At 40.4% G+C, this 18,745-nt stretch overlaps 1 protein-coding gene across 8 annotated transcripts in view; it reads left to right on the top strand.

Moving 5' to 3' along the window:
• The window catches only part of LOC133136745 (probable thiopurine S-methyltransferase), a 36,617-nt gene extending 21,587 nt beyond the window's left edge, over window positions 1-15,030 (top strand). For all 8 annotated transcript variants that reach the window (XM_061254450.1, XM_061254445.1, XM_061254447.1 and 5 more), the window contains 7 exons: window positions 4,055-4,147; window positions 4,301-4,433; window positions 5,859-5,911; window positions 6,440-6,514; window positions 6,600-6,685; window positions 6,905-6,949; window positions 7,123-15,030. In XM_061254450.1, the coding sequence (XP_061110434.1) occupies window positions 4,055-4,147; window positions 4,301-4,433; window positions 5,859-5,911; window positions 6,440-6,514; window positions 6,600-6,685; window positions 6,905-6,949; window positions 7,123-7,241 (604 nt within the window). In that variant the 3' untranslated portion in view covers window positions 7,242-15,030. The remainder of the gene's footprint in view (window positions 1-4,054; window positions 4,148-4,300; window positions 4,434-5,858; window positions 5,912-6,439; window positions 6,515-6,599; window positions 6,686-6,904; window positions 6,950-7,122) is intronic.
• Window positions 15,031-18,745: the final 3,715 nt, after the last annotated feature.

The raw sequence follows: 18,745 nt of genomic DNA on the forward strand, positions 1-18,745 counted from the left end.
AAAACATACCACCTCATCAGTGAAGCATGGTGGTGGTAGTGTCACCTGACTGCGATTCAGGAGGAAGTCGGTAGACTGTACTGACACCTTCAACCCTGCCTGCAAGCAGCATGTATGGCTGCCAATGGAACTAGTTCCCTTGTATTTATTGATGATGTGACTGCTGACAAAAGCAGCAGGATGAATTCTGAAGTGTTTCGGGCAATATTATCTGCTCATATTCAGCCAAATGCTTCAGAACTCATTGGACGATGCTTCACAGTGCAGATGGACAATGACCCGAAGCATACTGCGAAAGCAACCAAAGAGTTTTTTAAGGCAAAGAAGTGGAATGTTATACAATGGCCAAGTCAATCACCTGACCTGAATCCGATTGAACATGCATTTCACTTGCTGAAGACAAAACTGAGGGGAAAATGTCCCAAGAACAAGCAGGAACTGAAGACAGTAGAGGCCTGGCAGAGCATCACCAGGGATGAAACCCAGCGTCTGGTCATGTCTATGAGTTCCAGACTTCAGGCTGTAATTGACTGCAAAGGATTTGCAACCAAGTATTAAAGAGTGAATGTTTGATTTATGATTGTTAGTTTGTCCCATCACTTTTGGTCCCTTAAAAAGTGGGAGGCACATATACAAACTGTTGTAATTCCTACACGGTTCGCCTGATTTGGATGTAAATACCCTCAAATTAAAGCTGAAAGTCTGCAGTTAAAGCACATCTTGTTCGTTTTATTTCAAATCCATTGTGGTGGTGTACAGAGCCAAAAAAATGAGAATTGTGTCGATGTCCCAATATTTATGGACCTGACTGTAAATATTCATTGGATAAAGGCCATTAACTGGTGCTGAAAAATAGTAGTAACAATACTAGGGCTTTGTAATTTATTTTATATTTCTAATTGGATTTGGGTCAATGACATGACGTGCAAATTTCTGTGTCTGAGTGCATTATTTCCTTGTAAAACAATTAGATAAATTCATGGCATATCACGTCCTTCTATAAAACATATTTAGTCTGAGTACATTTTGAGTACATTCAAATAATATTTTTTTTTTCATGTTTTGGCATCGCAAACCCCCAAAATGTCAGGTGGCGCAACTGTCCAAGCAAAGGCAAAGGGGCAGCCTGTAGCGTAGTGGTTAAGGTAAATGACTGGGAGAGACAAGGTTGGCGGTTCTAATCCCGGTGTAGCCACAATAAGATCCGCACAGCTGTTGGGCCCTTGAGCAAGGCCCTTAACCCTGCATTGCTCCAGGGGAGGACTGTCTCCTGCTTAGTCTAATCAACTGTACGTCGCTCTGGATAAGAGCTTCTGCCAAATGCCAATAATGTAATGTAATGTAAAAAGGTACAGACTAAGAACTATTAAAAATAGTATTTTAATGATAATTTCAAAATAAAATGCTATGGCATGATTTTATGTTTGAAACCTTTCAAATAAACCAATTTTACAAGTATCAATAGGTTTAAAGCTATTGAGATAATTGGAAAACTTTTGTCCGGCATTTGTATGTTCTCAAATGTCAGGGTGGCACAACCGTCAATATGGGGCTTTTATTATGAAATGAAGAGGTAATAACAGTAAACAGGATATTGCATCATCAAGAGGACCCCAAGTGACAGTTATACTTGAGTGAAAAGGTTTGTAGATCTCTCTCAAATATTGATAAAAATAGCTAGTTTTAATACGTAGGTAGGCTGGCAACACTTTCCATGTCAGGTGGTACAACCAGTGTAAAACTAGGAAAATGTTATTTCATCACAAAACTCTATTACATTTTTTAATTATATGTATGAATTTGATAGCAATGGCAAAAGCTAATCCAGGCATCCAAGTAGAAGCCTGTTTAATTTGAAATTAGTTGCAAAAGTCAGGTGGCGCAACCAATAAGTCACGTGGCGCAACCAATAAGTCAGGTGGCGCAACTGCAAGGAATCTCCATCCATCCATCCATTATCTGAACCCGCTTATCCTGATCAGGGTCGCAGGGGGGCTGGAGCCTATCCCAGCATACATTGGGGCGAAAGGCAGGAATACACCCTGGACAGGTCGCCAGTCCATCGCAGGGCACACGCACCATTCACTCACACACTCATGCCTACGGGCAATTTAGACTCTCCAATCGGCCTAACCTGCATGTCTTTGGACTGTGGGAGGAAACCGGAGTACCCGGAGGAAACCCACGCAGACACGGGGAGAACATGCAAACTCCGCACAGAGAGGCCCCGGCCGACGGGGATTCGAACCCAGGACCTCCTTGCTGTGAGGCGGCAGTGCTACCCACTGCACCATCCGTGCCGTCTGCAAGGAATCTCATTATATGAAATAAATAATGTTCTTAAAAGCTCTAAGATTATCTATTACATTACTAACAAATGTTTATTCTTTTTAAGTTAAAGATATTATACACTTTCAAACCTTGCAATTATTCACCATAGTTCCTGTCATTACTAATGTTGTCAGGTGGCACAACTGATAATCGTCAGGTGGTGCGACCAGGTAAAATACATATTTAAACCAATAAATAATAGGTTAACATGAACAAATGGTTGATAACTATGATGTTATGTAAATTATATATAGCTATCATAATATATAGTAAGCATACAGCGCATTTGGAATTGATTATTGAAATTATGATTAATGAAATAAGGGGGTAGGAGTAAATAAGTCTTTACTTCTTCCTACTCCTTTTTGGACACGGGATGAGAAATGATCGCACTTTTATTTATTTTGTTTTTTTTATTTTTTATTTTTCATTAAATATAGTTTGTGGCCTTCATTATGTTTCATTTTGTTTTAATATATGTAAGTTCAAAATAAAGATAATCAAATCAAATCAAATGTGAATAACTATTGTATTTTATGCATTCATTCCTATATTTTAGAAATTATTTTTCTGTCTGTCTTTAAATGTAAAATAGGATGCTAAAGATACCAAATACCTGGCTACTAGAATGCAATAGTCTTAAATTATTATAAATACAAAACACAACCACAAAAGAATAATGTGTTTGGCACTGTAGACACTCTAAAGGATACTTGCCAAAGATTTTACTTAAAATAAATAGTGGGAAAATATATTGACAAATATTTGGTTGCGCCACCTGACATTTTCTGGGCGGTGAAGTTAAAAATACAGTTAAAAAAAATTATTTAAACACTTTGAAATGTTATACAACAAGTGAGACTTGTTTAGACACATTTTTCCAGTTTCAAAAATATGCAAAAAAAAACCCTTTTTAGAAGCTATATTCGTCATTGACCCATTTGCTACAATATTTTGTCGTTTTTTGATACAAACAGTGCAACTTTCATGACGAATACATAAAAAAGTACTTCCATATCAGCTTGATTTATTTATTTTTGTGTGTGTGTCTGTGTGTGTGTGTGTGTGTGTGTGTGTGTGTGTGTAAAGTCATAAAACTTGGTGAAATGGTAATGGTGATCCACTGTGACATTGTGGTGGGGAAGCTGTTGCTAGCGAGAGACTACAAACCGGGCAGGCTTATATGGATAAGCCTGCATAACAGTGAATAGAATAGGAAATGCGGTCTTCCGAACACAGGGAAGTTGTCCAGTTATTTTTCCATATTGCTCCATTTCACATCAATCAAAGTGTTTTAGTGTCTTAGATAGTCAATAAACAACAATAATCATAAACCACATTCCTCAGGAGATTAATAATCTGTTTGATAATTTTATGCTCTGGGAGTTGAAATAGTGTGATTTCTACTGCAAAGATTATTATATTTATTTATCTATAAAGCTCGCTTCTGCCTCGGTTAATTCAATGGGAAACATAATCAGCCAGACTTTTAATATCTCCGCCCTTTATTTGTACGATCCACCCTTAAATGCAGTCTTATGTGCCAGTTTGATTGATAAGATGTTTCCTGGGCAGAATGCATCACATATATATACATGTGAAAATCTTTGCCAAATGCTTAATACATCTGGCCCATCATGTCTTACATATTTTGCTATAAATTACACTCTTTTCTTTAACTTTTGTATTTCATTGTCTTCTGCTTGTTCTCTATATGAAACAGGATGCTGGAAAGTAACATTGAAAAAATTCTATGTGGAAGAAAGGGTGTTCAGGTTTTCTTCCCTCTCTGTGGGAAAGCTGTGGACATGAAGTGGTAATGAGTTCCCATTTACTCCATCCAATTCAACGGTCAGAGATGCATTCCTCAAATTTTCATTTGTAGTTTTAGACTTGACGAATGGTTATTAGGATTTGCATTTTGCCCCCGGTAATGTACAAGTCTTCCCAATTCTGATGTCCTTTTCAGGTTAGCAGACATGGGCCACTCGGTAGTTGGGGTAGAAATTTCTGAGAAGGGCATCAAGCAGTTCTTTGAGGACCAGAATTTAAACTACTCTGAAGAATTGGTTCCAGACATACCAGGAGCCAAGGTGTTTAAGGTACTGGGAAAACATAGCATTGCACAGCAAGCTCTGATGGGTTTGTGATGCAATGATTTATCAAGTCATTTCCCTCTATATGGTGATAAGGCCCCTCTGTGTATTACCCTGGACATGCGTCTTCACTCCATGCTGGTGCATGATTCAGTAATGAGTGCTGTGCATTGAAGTGCACAGAGCAAGTTTGGCCTCAGCAAACGGATATTCTCATACTCGACCAATAAGCTGCACCATTCCTTGTTATCTTACTCAATCTATCATATGCACACATCACTGACCGTCCTATGCAGTGCTGCTCATTGCATGCCCTGCTTGCTGCTGCTCACAGAATTGCTGCTGCTGCTCACAGAATTGCTGCTGCTCACAGAATTGCTGCTGCTCACAGAATTGCTGCTCACCCGCCACCACCCACCTGTTGTTGAATCTGTTTCTATATAGTGGGGATTGTTGGTATTTCTCCTGTTTAACATGGCAGATGCTCCCTGTTTGATAGTTTACTGCACTCAGCACCAAATCAAATATTGACTGACAAGTGCATATTCATTGAAATACAGTAGCTTCAGAAAGTGTTCAGACCCCTTCACTTTTTCACACTTTGTGAATCAATCTACATACAAACATGTTTTTAGAATTTTCTTTTTTTAGAAGTTAAAAATTGAAAACTCTCATTTACATAAGTATTCAGACCCTTTGTTGTGGCACTCCAAATTGTGGTCAGGTGTATCCTGTTTGCTTTAATTATCCTTGAGATGTGTCTAGAAATTGGAGTCCACCTGTGGCAAATTAAATTGATTAGAAAGCACACGCCTGTGTATGTAAGGTCCCACTATTCACACTGCATGTCAGGACAAAAAACAAGCCATGGAGTCCAGGAAACTCTCTATAGACCTCTGTGATAAAATAGACCGGCATAGATCAGGGCAAGGGTATAAAACAATTTCTAAATCTTTGAGTGTTCCCAGGAGAACAGTAGCCTCAATAATTGTTGAATGGAAGAAGTTTGGAACCACCAAGACTTTCTAGAGTTGAGCCAAACTGAGTACCCGGGCAAAAAGGGCCTTGGGATCTCCCAGGAAGAATGGGATAAACTGCCGAAATCCAGAAGCTTTACCCAAGAAGACTCAAAGCTGTAATTGCTGCCAATGGGGCTTGTACAAAGTACTGAAATAAGGGTCTGAATACTTATATAAATGAGAATGCAAAATGTGTTGAGAATGAAATCTATAACACATTTAAGTGTGCAAAAAGTGAATACTTTCTAAAGCCACTGTATGTAATCTAAATATGTGAGTCGTAAATGGTTGGCATTTATATAGCTCCTTTATCTAAAGCGCTGTACAATTGATGCTTCTTATTCACCCATTCATACACGCACTCACACCAACCAGCTCGTCCTGGCTGAATTCAATTTCTTTTGTTTCACAGAGTACTGATGGCAAAATATCCTTATATCAATGTGACCTGTTTAAATTCTCCAGGTATGAGTCGTGGAGAACCTGAAAATTGTTTTCTCTTTCAATTATTTATGCTATGTGGTTGTAATAGGGTCTGCAAGTACTTTATAAAGTTTTGTAAGAGTAAATTATTGACACACTACACACTACAAAATCACAATGGGATAGCTCTTTTGTATATTACATTACATTAATGGCTTTTGGCAGACGCTCTTATCCAGAGCAACGTACAGTTGATTAGACTAAGCAGGAGACAATCCTCCCCTGGAGCAATGCAGGGTTAAGTGCCTTGCTCAAGGGTCGAACGGCCATGCGGATCTTATTGTGGCTACACCGGGATTCGAACCACTGACCTTGTGGGTCCCAGTCATGTGCCTTAACCACTACGCTACAGGCCGCCCTATATGTTTTTTATATTGTATATTTTGAAACCCCTTTCAGTTTTGGCCCCTGAGGCTCTCTCTCTTATATACTTGGGCTGCTAAAAATATATAATAAGATATGTAAAACTGGAACAGAAACTATGTCATGCATGTCTCTGTAAACCCCCAGTGCCATTACAGGGAAGTTTGGTGGGATCTGGGACAGAGGGTCCTTGGTGGCCATCAACCCATGTGACAGGCAAAGGTGAGGTACCATAACCTCCTCCCATAAGTGTCTTTTAAAAAGCATGCAGAGAATAAGATAAGTCTATCCTTTCTCCTTATAAAAGGTATGCCACCCTAATATCTTCTTTAATGGATCAGGATTGCCGATACCTCTTAGACACATTGCAGTACGATCCAGAGTTGTGTAGAGGTAAGATCCTGGGGAAGCAGTTTGACTAAAACTGGTTTGGGGAAAAATGGTTTTGTTAAAGGCATGCTCCATGATAACTAATAATTTCTGGAACATTTGACTGAAAACTGGGAGACTACTGAGGCTTTATGTATCTGCGTTGATTTGCCTTCCATAAATCAATTTCATTGACTGCTTATTACATCATTCTAAAAAAATGTGCACATTTTTGTTTGACAGGTCCACCATTTTTTGTGCCTGATGAGGATGTAGAAAATTTATTCGGTAGGTTTGTTGCAATAAGTGAATATAAATAAATAACATTAAATATAACTGTAATATCTTTTGTTTGTCAATACAATTCTACCATACAATACACCTTCTGTATCACACATTTTGATTATTATGGATGTTGGCATTTTGTTTTGAGATATACAATATGCTCCTTTGAATTTCAGGCAAGACCTGTGACATTCAGTTACTGGATTCTGCTGATGCCTTCACAGACAAACACAGGGAGTGGGGCCTGGATTACCTGATAGAGAAAGTACATCTTCTCACTCCAAAGGTCAAGTAAATTGACAACATTCTGCAAGGTGTAACTGTAGGAACACAAAGACCCTAATTATATTAGCACTTGTTCCTATTCAGTTGGTGTCAAAATATGAAGCATTTTCTTCAGAGAAATTCTGGAACCAAAAACACATTTTCAAGTCTTTTTTTTATTTTTATTCTATGGTGCTAGTGAAATGTAACAGAGTATCATGCATACTCAAGAGTGAAATAGGGGCGAGCAGGACATTTCTTAAATTTCACAATTCATCACAATGGAATCAATTATGGCTGGGGGATATGGCCTCAAATTTATATCACAATATATTTTCAATTTTGGATGGTAACAATATGTATCACGATATATGCTTTTTTTCCCAGCTAACTTCAACAGAATATGCTTAATAGCAATACAAGGCTCAAGACTAACAGTTCCCTTGAGTTAAGCAGAGTTACAAGTTATCCTGCTTTGTGAAGCAGGGCCCAGAGCTCGACATTAAGGATTTTTTCGTCAGCATTCTACTTGCCCCGAGTACACTGACATTTTCACTGGCCCAGCTGCCAAATTATATATAACCCCTTTTTTCAGGAGATTATACAGATTGTAGGTGCCAAATTCATATTTCATATTATTTGCATGTTTTCACACATTTTTTGTGTGGTGTAGCCACAAATCATTTGGTATTTTCTAGTGGTTCACCATTTACATCAAAAGGTGTATTATTTACAGTGAACTAAATGGTGAGAAATTGGTTAATGTTTTTAAGAAAGCATGCACAGTTTAATAAGAAAAATAACAAGCTGCACAGTTTTTAATTCATAATTTAAGTATTATACGTTTTAAGGCAATGTCAGTAGAATGTGGATATTTTGGTTAGATTAACTACATTTATTGGACAACTTTTTTTTGGATCTTAAACCCTTTTGATTACAGGCATAATCCTTGTCAAAATTACTGAACATAATTAAACAAAACAAAGTTACAGAAGCTCAAACACAGTGAAAATGGAAGTCTTCACAAGCAAGACCCAAGGTTAAAACCAACAGTAGGCATTAAGAACTATTTATTGTTTAACCAATCTAACAGGGCGCATCTGGGCAACAAGAAACACCTGTCAGTTATGTTCCAGTACTTTTGCTCACCAAAAAATTGGGTGGTCTGATACAAAATGTGATATATTCTAACTTGTTTAACACATCTAGATACCAGGAAATAAAAACTGAAATTCAGATCTGTCATCTGTCAAAAGGAATACTTGCTGTTCCAATACATTCTATCAACAGTTTTTTTTTTAGAATGAGAAACTATTATGCATTTGGTCTGCAACAAAGATAAGGAGCAGGGCCTATTTTTTAATCAACAAATAAACAAACAAACAAACAACAAAGCAGAAGTGACCAAACTTAACTATCCAAATACTGCTTACCTAGCCAACTAAAAATACCGAAACGCTACTTAAATCACAAAGACAACAATTAAGATTCACAGGGAGGTAGGGAGGGATGGGGAGAGGTGCTGCTTGAAGAGGTGCGTCTTAAGTTTGCGCTTGAAGGTGGGCAGAGATTCTCCTGACTGCGAAAGCCACCCAGCTCCTAGTCCCAGACGCTCGTCATCTTCCGTCTGGATTACGGCAACTCCCTCCTGGCCAGTTTCCCATCAAGCCCCTCCAGCTGGTCCAGAATCCTGCAGCCTGCCTGACCACCAGTCAGCCCAGGTCAGCTCAAGTCACCCCACTCCTCATTGGCCTCCACTGGCTGCCTATTACCGCACGCATCTGCTTCAAGGCGTTAGTGTTGGCATTCCAGGCTGCTAAGGGGACTGCCCCACTTTACATCCAATCTTTAATTGCTCCCTACATCCCAGCAAGCCCACTCTCAGTGGTGGAATGACTTGCCTACCACTATCAGGACAACAGAATTTCGACACAGACTAGAAACACACCTCTTCAGACTATACCTTAGTCCTCCCTCCTGATCCCCCCCCATTCCAATATCCCTCTTGTCTAACCCTAACCCTTAATACAAAAATTGCACTTACAATGACTATTGTCTTTTTGTTTAGAACAGCTTTTCATGTGTGTTTAGCTAGTTATGGATTGATGCTTTTAACTTGTGGAAGAACATATGCACTTGAAAGTCGGTTTGGATTAAAAGCGTCTGCCAAATAACAAAAATGTAAATGTCCTAAAATCTATGTGGGCTGGTCATGAGTGTCCAAGCGGTTGAAAAATTATAGGCAAACTACAAAAAATGTATTTCAATTTATTTATTATTTGAACTATTATGTCTCCCTGGTACACCTAATAGCCAACACTAGATGGGCTACATTAGGCATTTTACTATTTGCAATATGAAAATTAAACCTACCTGCCACCTAGAAGCCATCTATTGTCACCTGTGACAAAGCAGTGACACAAATCTCACAGTTTCTGCAAATGTAGTTGTGTGTGCTAATAGTAGATAATAGCCGAGTCTACTCTAACATACAACTTGTGGGTCGATGTTTACATAGAAGAAACCTACCCATTTCTACACAAAAGAGTGTTTGTTAGGACTTTGGGGAGACCAAGTCCTACATAGAAGTTTCACTTGACACCTTTGTTGGGGATCGGGAATCTGAATGAAATCAGTATTTACAATACATCGGCACTTTATTTTTACATTACATTACATTACATGGCATTTAGCAGATGCTCTTATCCAGAGCGATGTACAACAAAGTGCAACTCAAACACAAGAACAAGTGCAGAGAGGACCTGAGAGGACACTACAGTTCCGAGTCGTAGTGTAAACATACAGAAAATCAGAACCCTTGAAGAGTACAATCAACTTTCAAACTAGCATACCACAGTTGGCAGCTAGAATACAACAATACAACAGCCAATAAAAACAACAATACCTATACAAGTAACAATATATATACATAAGTGCCATTACAGTCTAAGGCTAATCATGGTGGTGAGTTGGGGAGGGATAGGTGTAGCCTGAAGAGATGGGTCTTCAGACTGCGCTTGAAGGAGGTCAGAGACTCTGCCGTTCTGACATCCACCAGGAGGTCATTCCACCACCATGGGACCAGGACAGACAGCAGTCGTGAGCGTGAAGTGCAGGTGTGGCGAGGGGGAGGCGCCAGACGGCACGAAGTGGCAGAACGGAGGGGTCTTGTTGGTGTATAGGTCTTGATAAGGGATTGAATATATACAGGGCTGATCCTTTAACTGCCTGGTATGCGAGCACCAAAGTTTTAAATTTGATGCGAGCCATAATGGGCAGCCAGTGGAGGTTGCTGAGCAGGGGGGTGACGTGAATGCCTGGGAACATTGAATACCAGACGGGCTGCAGCATTCTAGATCAGTTGTAGGGGTCTGATGACAGATGCTGGAAGGCCAGCCAGCAGAGAATTGCAATAGTCCAGGCGGGACAGGACCATTGCTTGTACAAGGAGCTGAGTGGAGTAGGTGGTGAGAAAGGGTCGGATTCTCCGGATGTTGTACAGGAAGAACCTGCACGCCCGGGTCACCGTAGCGATGTTCTCGGAGAAGGATAGCCTGTTGTCCATCACCACTCCAAGGTTTCTTGCACTAGGGGATGAGGTCACTGTGGTATCCCCTAGTGAGATGGAGCAATCAGAGAAGGGAGAGGTTAAAGCAGGGATGAAGATTACCTCTGTCTTACCTGGGTTGAGCTTTAGGTGGTGGTTGCCCATCCAGCTCTGGATGTCTCTCAGGCAGGCGGAGATACGGGTAGAGACCTGTGTGTCTGATGGGGGGAAGGAGAGAAAGAGTTGGGTGTCATCGACATAATGATAGGAGATGCCATGAGCAGAGATAACGGGGCCAAGGGATCTTGTGTAGATGGAGAAGAGGAGGGGTCCGAGGACTGAGCCCTGGGAGACTCCTGTAACAAGGGGGCGAGGGGTTGACCCTCCTCCAGCCCAGGACACCTGGGAGGACCGGCCAGAGAGATAAGATTTGATCCACTCTAAGGCTGTGCCACAGATCCCTGTAGATGCCAGGGAGGCTAAGAGGATGGAGTGGTTGACCGTGTTGACCGCCGCAGAGAGGTCTAGAAGGATCAGGACAGAGGAGAGAGGTTGCTCGTGCAGCCTGAAGGGACTCATTGACAGAGAGGAGTGCAGTCTCCGTGGAGTGGCCAGGTCTGAAGCCGGACTGGTGGGGGTCCAGCAGGTTATTCTGTGAGAGGAAGGAAAGAGAGTTGGTTGGAGGCGGCTCGTTCAATGGATTTGGATAGAAAAGGTACTGGACGGTAGTTTTGAATGCAGGAGGGGTCTAGAGTGGGTTTCTTTAGGAGCGGGGTGACGTAGGCCCTCTTGAATGATGAGGGAAAGCAGCCAGAGGACAGAGAGGAGTTATCAAGGGAGGTACCAAACGGGAGGATGTCAGGCGTGATTGCCTGAAAGAGGTTTGAGGGGATGGGGTCCAGGGCATAAGTAGTAGGGCGGTGGGAGAGCAGGAGGTGAGACACATCAGCATCTGTAAGGGGACAGAAAGAGGAGAAACGGGGCAGACACAGAAAGGGACACAGGCATAGAAGTGGTGGTGGTCGCGAAGGTGCTGCGGATATCTGCAACCTTCTCTTCAAAAAATACTGCAAAGTCATCAGCAGTGAGCAAGGACTGAGATGGTGGGGGAGGTGTGCTCAGGAGAGAGGAGAAAATGGAGAACAGTTGACGAGGGTTAGAAGTGGAATTCTGGATTTTTGTTTGGAAGTAATTTCTTTTGTCAGTGGTGATAGCGGAGGAGAATTCCGCCAGGAGAGACTGGTAGGAACACAGGTCCGATGGGTCTTTTGATTTCCTCCACTTCCTCTCAGCTGCACGTAGGCTGGGCCTGGAGGAAGGTAGAAGGTCAGAAACCCATGGGCTGGGAGGGGAGGATCGAGCAGGCCGGGAGACAAGAGGACAGAGAGAGTCAAGGGAGAGAGGAAAGCAGCACGGAAGATGCGGAATCAGTGGGTAGTTTGGAGAAGGATTCAAGAGGAGGGAAGGAAGCGGTGACTCTGGGGGCAAGGGAGGAGGGTGATAGAGAGCGGAGGTTACATCGGACAGAAACAGTGGGGGTGAGAGAAGGGGAGGGAGGCAGAGGGGCTAGGGGGATGGAGAAGTGAAATTAAGTGATCAGACTTGTGTAAAGGGGTAACAGTGGGGTTAGAAGAGGAGCAATTCCTCAGAAAGATCAGGTCGAGAAGGTTTCCAGCCTTGTGAGTTGGGGGAGAGTGCTGCAGAGAGAGGTCAAAGGAGTGAAGTAGTGGTAAGAAGGCAGCAGACTGGGAGGCTTCCAGGTGGATGTTGAAATCTCCCAGGAGGATAAATGGGGTGCCATCCTCAGGGAAAGTAGAGTGTCAAGCTCATCAAGGAAACTTCCCAGGGCACCTGGAGGACGATAAACAACAACCATATAAAGTTTAACAGGGTGAGTAATTCAGACAGTGTGGCATTCAAAGGTGGATAGGGATAGGTCAGTGAGGGAAAACGCAGAGAATTTCCACGAAGGGGAGATCAGCAAGCCAGTGCCACCTCCACGGCCAGAGGGTCGGGGGGTGTGTGAGAAGGAGAAGGAGGATGAGAGGGCAGCGGGGGTGGCGGTATTCTCTGGTGTAATCCAGGTCTCAGTGAGGGCAAGGAACTGTAGGGACAGGAGGGAGGCATAACCAGTAATGAAGTCAGCCTTCCGTGTGGCAGATTGGCAGTTCCATAGCCCCCCTGCAACTGTGAAGATGTCACAGGGGGTCAGTGAGGGGTAGCAAGGTTGGTGGGGTTCCGTCGCCGTGGAGGGCCACGTTGCTGGAAGTGCGTTCTGAAGGGGAGAGGGCAGACTGTAATGGGGTGCTGACACACCATACCATTCCAAAATGGGAGGGAGCGTCGCTCTGAGCACGCCTATATAAACTGCTAATTACTAATGCAAACTAGCGATCTAATAATTATCCTAACAATTGCAGCGTCCAAAGTATCTAACTGATTCTGATCACCTAATCAGAATATCTAGATGGAAGGTTTGCTTATTCTATTGCTTCGTCTGACAAGCCCAAGAAAGCTGATGGTCACATGGAGCTGTCAGTGCTTTTTCTGAACTAAATACCATAGAGTAGAGGCACTTTCTTTTTTACTTTCCAGAAGTAAATTGTTAAAAAATAATTAAAATAGCTGTAGCCTACTTAAAAAATGTTTATGTACCCTACTTTTTGTTAGCATACACATGCTCCTAACTGATCAAAGATTTCTGCCAAGAAGGTTGCATAAACATAATTTGGAAATCTATATCGTTCAATTATTTCATTAACTCCATAAGTATTGAAAGGGTGGGCATGATCACGGAAGATACTTTGTGGAACCTGCCTCTGTTTCAGCAGAAGTTCAGAAGAAACGCCATATTTGCGAGGAAAAAATAGGCTCTGCAAGAAGTCTGTAGTCATTGCAGTTTTATTTGCGATTCACAAGGAATGAATTTTCATGACACATGTTTTAATGAGATATTGCGGTCTGCGAGATCGCTTTCGTGAAAGGAGCCCCTTGTTTCAAAAAGAATGTTGTCCATAATTAGAGATGAGTTCAATCTTTCTGAGTGGTTTCAACAATCACAGATGTCAAATGTTGCTAATCTGTCTACTTCCTTTCCTGAGCATTTGGAATTTCATGGCCAGATGCTTGCACTTTAACAGGATAAAACAATTATCAGAAATTACATAGTGAGCTAATATCTAATTAGTTTGTTCTCTTAAACCTAAATTTGTTAACCTAATGCTATACCTTTATCATTTTAATGTTCAGTAAATCACTTTTTATCTTCCAATTTTCCCTCAAGAAAGATAATAACTAGTAAGATAAATGTGGCAACCGTTGTATAAAAGCATTATGGAACTCAAACCCGTGGTATATATTGTGGATATTGGCATAGCTAGGGAGTGTAACGGCCGCTTCGCGTCATGCCTAACCACCGCGTTAGCTGTGCCAATATCCATGACATACCACGGTCCTTGTTCCATAACGCTTAATTATCTACCCTGATGCTGCGTAACCATCAAAATCCATTCTGTACTGATATAGACAATATAGCCAGATAAATCCATATTATGGCCCATATTTCTATTGTTAGGTTGTTTTTATCTTTATATCGCCCAACACTAGAATAAATGTCATTCCAAATGAAAGAATGAAGGCACATGGTGTTGTTGAAATTATACCTTTATGTAATTATTTTATTATTAATTGCTTATCCTATTATTAATTGCTTATCCTGGAGTGATCCAGATCAAACATAATTATTAAAGTATCATAACTTGCTTTGTGCTAATGAATATTATTTTCTGTAACTGTGTGAGTTGAGATGTCTCTCCCTTTCTGTACTGTGGGCCTCCAAGGCTACGGCCTTGTGTTCTATATTATCTTGTCTTGGGAGCCTGTGAGCCTGCAGAACCAAAAACATAAGACCTCACCACGGAGGTTACCATGGGGATTATCTTCCCCCCTGGACATAGGGATTTAAAACAAGATAATATAGACTTCTCAGACGAGTGCAGGCCCCTGCGTATACATCGTGGGAACGTTTTGAGAACATATATCTGCATAAACAGTACCTTGAAGGGGGGAGTATGAATAAACAATCTGTAGTAAGGAGAAGAGTGGTGGATTGTCTTTGAATATTGATCATTGGGAATATTAATATTCAAAGGGGGCGTACATTTGTTGCGCTCTGCGCATACATATATCCAGACAAAGGAGAAAAACCTTTGTCCTTGTTTTTGCATGCAACTTGGACCCTATGCACATAGTAAAGATTGGATTTTATTTACTGTCTCTGTCTCTGAGTGTTTTCTTACAAGAATAAATTAAATTCCCACCACACATGGCATCATGACATATCTTATTTCAGTAGAGTTATATATAGTTAATTAGAGGGTGTGTCCCATCAGTGGCTAAGTTGTCACACTATGTGGGGTAAAATCACATTGGATTTTTCAACAAATAATACAACCAAGTCATTGTGAATATAGATTTTTTTTTTCCATTTAAAATTCAAAACCAAATCTGACTATCAAAGGAGGGGTGCTGGTACTTTAGAAATGGTTTCATACCTTTGCCCTGATCTATGCCTTGCCACAATTGTATCGCGGCACCAAATGTCATGGTTTTGTCTTTGTCCTGACATACAGTGTGAATTATATACACAGGTGTGAGCCATTCTAAACTATATCCAATCAATTCAATTTGCGACAGGTGGACTCCAATCAAGTTCTAACCACATTTCAAAGATAAATAAATCAAACAGGCCCTGTGATGGACTGGTGACCTGTCCAGGGTGTATTCCTGCCTTTCGCCCAATATATGCTGGGATAGGCTCCAGCCCCCCTGTGACCCCGTTCAGGATAAGCGGGTTAAGATAATGGATTGATGGATGGATAAATCAAACAGGATTTACCGGACCACAGCAGAGTGTAAATGAGAGATTTAAGTTTTTTATTTTTTAAATAAATTTCCAAAAGGCCAATTTTATCCATTTAAAATTAAATCTACTACATAATAAAGTGTGCAGAAAGTAAAGAGGGCTGAATACTTTTTTCTAAACCACTGTATATAATATTCCTTTTAGAATAACATTAGTACTACTACAGTGGGAGCAATAATTATTTGATCCCTTGCTGATTTTGTAGGTTTGCCCACTTACAAAGAATGGAACTGTGTAGAATTTTAATCATAGGTACATTTTAACATTGATAGACAGAATATCACAAAATAATCCACAATAACAACATCATATCAATTTTATTAATTTATTATCGTATTTTAAGTATTTGATCCCCTACCAATCAGCAATAATTCTGGCTCTAACATTACATCCGCATTCAGAAACAAGGTTTTTCAAACTGTGCATTTCCCACAATCAAACCATTTCCTTTTGGATGAAATTTAAATATTGTCTTTCAAGAAATGCACACTTTGAAAAACTTTGTTTATGAATGCGGGAAAAGGAGCACATGGCTACCTTTTGAATATATGATACTCACCATCATAGATATTTCATTTGGAAGCAGCTAGTGTATTCTCTCTTCAAGATATGCTCATTTTCACCTACTATGAAACTTAGAGTGACAAAGCTGGAAATCGTCATGTATGTATTTCACAAGCTCTGAATGCGCTTTCTGGCAAATGGGCATACACCAGATAGATTTTCGCCTCACCATCAAACCTTTTTCTTTTGGTTGATATTTGAGTATTGACTTTCAAGACATGCACAGTTTGAAAAACTTTGTTCCTGAATGCGGGAAAAGTTAAAGGTTTTATAAAGCCTATATCTGAAGCTCCTAAAGGAGCAGATGGCTACCTTTTTAATATATGATATGGAACCACTCACCATCATACATATTTCATTTGGAAGCAGCTAGTGTATTCTCTCTTCAAGATATGCTCTTTTTCACCAACTATGAAACTTAGAGTGCCAAAGCTTGAAATCGTCATTTTGGGAGTTTCACAATCTCTGAATGCGGTTTCTGGCAAATGGGCATACACCTGATAGATTTTCGCCCCACCATCAAACCTTTTGGTTTTGGATGAAATTTGAGTTTTGACTTTCAAGAAATGCGCACTATGAAAAACTTTGTTTCTGAATGCGGGAAAAGTTAAAGTTTTTATAAGGCCTATATCTAAAGCTCCTAAAGGAGCACATGGCTACCTTTTGAATATATGATATGGAACCACTCACCATCATACATATTTCATTTGGAAGCAGCTAGTGTATTCTCTCTTCAAGATATGCTCTTTTTCACCAACTATGAAACTTAGAGTGCCAAAGCTTGAAATCGTCATTTTGGGGATTTCACACGCTCTGAATGCGGTTTCTGGCAAATGGGCATACACCTGATAGATTATCGCCCCACCATCAAACCTTTTGGTTTTGGATGAAATTTGAGTTTTGACTTTCAAGAAATGCGCACTATGAAAAACTTTGTTTCTGAATGCAGGAAAAGTTAAAGTTTTTATAAGGCCTATATCTAAAGCTCCTAAAGGAGCACATGGCTACCTTTTTTATATATGATATGGAACCACTCACCATCATACATATTTCATTTGGAAGCAGCTAGTGTATTCTCTCTTCAAGATATGCTCTTTTTCACCAACTATGAAACTTAGAGTGCCAAAGCTTGAAATCGTCATTTTGGGGATTTCACACGCTCTGAATGCGGTTTCTGGCAAATGGGCATACACCTGATAGATTATCGCCCCACCATCAAACCTTTTGGTTTTGGATGAAATTTGAGTTTTGACTTTCAAGAAATGCGCACTATGAAAAACTTTGTTTCTGAATACGGGAAAAGTAAAAGTTTTATGAGGCCTATATATAAAGCTCCTGAAGGAGCACATGGCTACCTTTTGAATATATGATATGGAACCACTCACCATCATACATATTTCATTTGGAAGCAGCTAGTGTATTCTCTCTTCAAGATATGCTCTTTTTCACCAACTATGAAACTTAGAGTGCCAAAGTCTGAAATCGTCATTTTGGGCATTTCACAATCTCTGAATGCGGTTTCTGGCAAATGGGCATACACCTGATAGATTATCGCCCCACCATCAAACCTTTTGTTTTTGGATGAAATTTGAGTTTTGACTTTCAAGAAATGCGCACTATGAAAAACTTTGTTTCTGAATGCGGGATAAGTTAAAGTTTTTATGAGGCCTATATCTAAAGCTCCTAAAGGAGCACATGGCTACCTTTTGAATATATGATATGGAACCACTCACCATCATACATATTTCATTTGGAAGCAGCTAGTGTATTCTCTCTTCAAGATATGCTCTTTTTCACCAACTATGAAACTTAGAGTGCCAAAGCTTGAAATCGTCATTTTGGGGATTTCACACGCTCTGAATGCGGTTTCTGGCAAATGGGCATACACCTGATAGATTTTCGCCCCACCATCAAACCTTTTGGTTTTGGATGAAATTTGAGTTTTGACTTTCAAGAAATGCGCACTATGAAAAACTTTGTTTCTGAATGCGGGAAAAGTAAAAGTTTTATGAGGCCTATATATAAAGCTCCTGAAGGAGCACATGGCTACCTTTTGAATATATGATATGGAACCACTCACCATCATACATATTTCATTTGGAAGCAGCTAGTGTATTCTCTCTTCAAGATATGCTCTTTTTCACCAACTATGAAACTTAGAGTGCCAAAGTCTGAAATCGTCATTTTGGGCATTTCACAATCTCTGAATGCGGTTTCTGGCAAATGGGCATACACCTGATAGATTATCGCCCCACCATCAAACCTTTTGTTTTTGGATGAAATTTGAGTTTTGACTTTCAAGAAATGCGCACTATGAAAAACTTTGTTTCTGAATGCGGGATAAGTTAAAGTTTTTATGAGGCCTATATCTAAAGCTCCTAAAGGAGCACATGGCTACCTTTTGAATATATGATATGGAACCACTCACCATCATACATATTTCATTTGGAAGCAGCTAGTGTATTCTCTCTTCAAGATATGCTCTTTTTCACCAACTATG

Source organism: Conger conger, chromosome 9, assembly GCF_963514075.1.
Source record: "Conger conger chromosome 9, fConCon1.1, whole genome shotgun sequence".
NCBI classification, from domain to species: domain Eukaryota; kingdom Metazoa; phylum Chordata; class Actinopteri; order Anguilliformes; family Congridae; genus Conger; species Conger conger.